Source organism: Otolemur garnettii, unplaced genomic scaffold (genome assembly GCF_000181295.1).
Source record: "Otolemur garnettii isolate 467f Iridium unplaced genomic scaffold, OtoGar3 scaffold00105, whole genome shotgun sequence".
NCBI lineage: Eukaryota > Metazoa > Chordata > Mammalia > Primates > Galagidae > Otolemur > Otolemur garnettii.
This window is the reverse complement of record NW_003852500.1, coordinates 3,421,700-3,424,963: the sequence shown is the minus strand read 5'-3', so window position 1 is coordinate 3,424,963 and position 3,264 is coordinate 3,421,700. Positions and strand designations below refer to the sequence as shown.

Here is a 3,264-nt window from a genome sequence, read left to right as displayed (position 1 = left end):
GAGCCTGTATGAATGTTCTATTGATTAATTTAAAGCACCTGTCTGTTGATAAGCATTTGATTCTCTTCCTGTTTTTACTCTTCTATACAACACAAAGGCCTGTAATCTCAGCACTTTAGGAGGCCAATGTAGGTGAATTGCCTGAGCTTACACGTTTGAGACCAGCCTGAGCAAGAGTGAGTCCCTGTCTCTTTTAAAAATAAAAAATAGCTGGGTGTGTGGTGGGCGCCTTAGTCCCAGCTACTTTGGAGGAAGAGGCAAGAGAATTGCTTAAGCCCAAGAGTTTGAGGTTGCTGTGAGCTGTGACACCACAGTACTCTACCAAGAGTGAGAAAGTGAGACTCCATCTCAGAAAAAAAAAAAAAAGTAAAGAACACAAGGATGAAGATCCTTGAACATATTTGTTTATGCATTTGTAGCTGAACCCCTACTAGTCACTGTTTAGGTTATTTCTAGTTTTTTTTTTTTTTTAATTGAGACAGAGTCTTACTATGTCCCCCTCCATAGAGTGCTGTGGTGTCACAGCTCACAGCATCCTCCAACTCTTGGGCTTAAGTGATTCTCTTGCCTCAGCCTCCCAAGTAGCTGGGGCTACAGACGCCCACCACAACGCCTGGCTATTTTTTGTTGCAGCTGTCATTGTTGTTTAGCTGGCCTGGCCAGGTTTGAACCGGTCACCTTTGGTGTATGTGGCTGGCTCCATAACTACTGTGCTATGGCCCCCCAGCCTGTTTTGTTTTGTTTCTAACTACAGAATAACACTGGACTGAACTTCCTTGTACATTCAGTCCTTGTGGAATTGAATTTCTTTTTTCTTTCAGAATTTCACTTTTTTTGCTTCTGACATTTCTTTTTTTGGTGTTGAGCACAGAGCCAGCTCAGGGCAGTGTTGCTGCACATTGCATGGGATGAAGGGTTGAAGACTGTCTCCTTGTGCAGGCTGGCTTCTGAGACTGCACCTTCTTCTTCTGCTCCTCCTCCAACTCTATGACCCTCCAAGGTAAGAGGATGGCAGAGCCTGGGGTCTGGCTGGCCTAATGTGAAGGGGGGCTTTTGCCAAACCAGTGTTCTATGCATCAGGGTGGCTTGACAGCATTCCAACCCTCTTTGCACCCAAGTTATTTCTTTTCTTTCTCTCTTTTTTTTTTTTTTCTTGAGACAGAGTCTCACTGCCTGTGTAGAGTGTCGTGGTGTATTCATAGCTCACAGCAACCTCAGTTTCTTGGGCTCAACAAGCCTTTTGCCTCAGCCTTCCCATAAGCTGAGACTATAGGTGCCCACCACAATGCCTGTCTATTTTCTTGCTGTAGTTGTCACAGTTGTTTGGCAGGCCCGGGCTGAGCTCGAACCCACTGGCCTCAGTGCATGTGGCTGGCACCCCAAACACTTGAGCTATGGGCACTGAGCCTCTTTTTTCTTTTTTTTTTTTTAGACAGAGTCTCAATATGTTGCCTTCAGTAGAGTGCTATAGTATCACAGCTCACAGCAACTTCAAACTCTGTGGCTTAAGAGATTCTCTTGCCTTAGCCTCCCAAGTAGCTGGGACTACAGGTGCCTGCCACAATGCCTGGCTATTTTTGTTGTTGTTGTTGTCATTGTTGTTTAGCAGGCCCGGGCTGGGTTCGAACCCACCAGCCCTGATGTATGTGGCTGGCACCCTAACCACTGAGCTTTGGGTGCTGAGCCCCTTCAGCTCTTTTCCTTTACACATCCATTTATCTATTTAGCTTTCTACTATTCATCTACACATCCATTTATCCATCCTTTCACCCATTTATCCCTTCCCCACCCATTCATCCATCTGTCCGTGTATCCATCCACATTCCTACTCACCCATTATTCCATCTTTTCATACACTCACCCACCCACCCACCCACTCACTCCGCCCATGCAAATGTTTCATCTGTCCCCCCATTCATTCACTCATTCATTCATCCTCCTTTTATCTGTTTATCAATCCATCTAGCCATCCATCCCTGTTTCTGTTTACTCATCCATCCTTCCACCCATGTATCCTTCCATTCTTTCATATATCCATCTATCCTTCCACCCGTTTACCCATCCTTCAATTCACTTATCCATTTATCTATCCATCCATGCATTCACTTATCCATCTATCCTTCCAGCCTCCTATTCTTCCCTCCCTCCATTCATCCATCCACTTACCTATTCCTTTCTCTGTCTATCCATTTATCTAGCCACTCACCCAACCACTCATCCACCACCCATCTACTCATCAGTCCATTCACCTATCCATTCATTCATCAATCCATTTATGTGTTCATTTTTTTTATTCACTTACCTGTTCATCAATTCATTCATCAGTTTCATTTACCCATTCATTCTTCTACCCAGCCCTCTGTCTATCCCTCCAACTTGAACCTATTCATCATTCGTTCATCCACTGATTCATAGCTCAGCACTCATAGCACAGTGGTTACAGTGCCAGCCACATATACTGAAGTTGGTGGGTTCAAACCTGGCCCGGGCCAGCTACACAACAATGACAACTGCAATAAAAATACCTGGGTGTTGTGGCAGGCACCTGTAGTCCCAGCTACTTGGGAGGCTGAGGTAAGAGATTTGCTTAAGCCCAAAGTTTGAGATTACTGTGAGTTGTGATGCCATGGAACTCTACCAAGGGCAACATAGTAAAACTCTGTCTCAAAAAAAGAAAATTCATTGATTTATCCATTCAGTATGTAGTCTCATATCCATCTGTCTATTCAACTTCCACTTCGTTCACCATTTGTTAGCTAAGACACTCCCCCACCCAATACCTATCCATTCATAGCTGGAATCAAGCCCTATAACTGAGTTGAGGACACAGAAATGACTCAGACCTGGTTTCTACCCTCTAAGAATTCACAGTTCATGGGTAAAGGAAAATAACACACGCACACACGCACACACAAATAGGAAATTTCCAAAACTATGTGATTGATGATTTACTCAAAATACATTTTAAGGCCAGGTGCTGTGGCTCACCCCTGTAATACTAGCACTCTGGGAGGCCCAGGTGGGTGGATTGCCTGAGCTCAGGAGTTTGAGACCAGCCTGAGTAAGAGGGAGACCCTGTCTCTAAAAAAAAAAAACCAAACAACTAGGGTGCTATGGTGCATGCCTGCCTGTAGTTCCAGCTATTTGGGAGGCTAAGGCAAGAGAATTGCTTGAGCCTGAGAATTAGAGGTTGCTGTGCTATGATGCCATGGCACTCTACCAAGGATGGCAAAGTGAGACTCTGTCTCAAAAAAAAAAAAAAAT

General features: G+C 44.5%; 1 protein-coding gene across 1 annotated transcript in view; it reads left to right on the top strand.

Moving 5' to 3' along the window:
- Nucleotides 1-987: 987 nt before the first annotated feature.
- The window catches only part of IQCN (IQ motif containing N), a 13,426-nt gene continuing 11,149 nt past the window's right edge, over nt 988-3,264 (top strand). Inside the window, 1 exon segment of the mRNA XM_003796647.1 lies at nt 988-1,000. Within this exon segment, the coding sequence (XP_003796695.1) occupies nt 988-1,000 (13 nt within the window).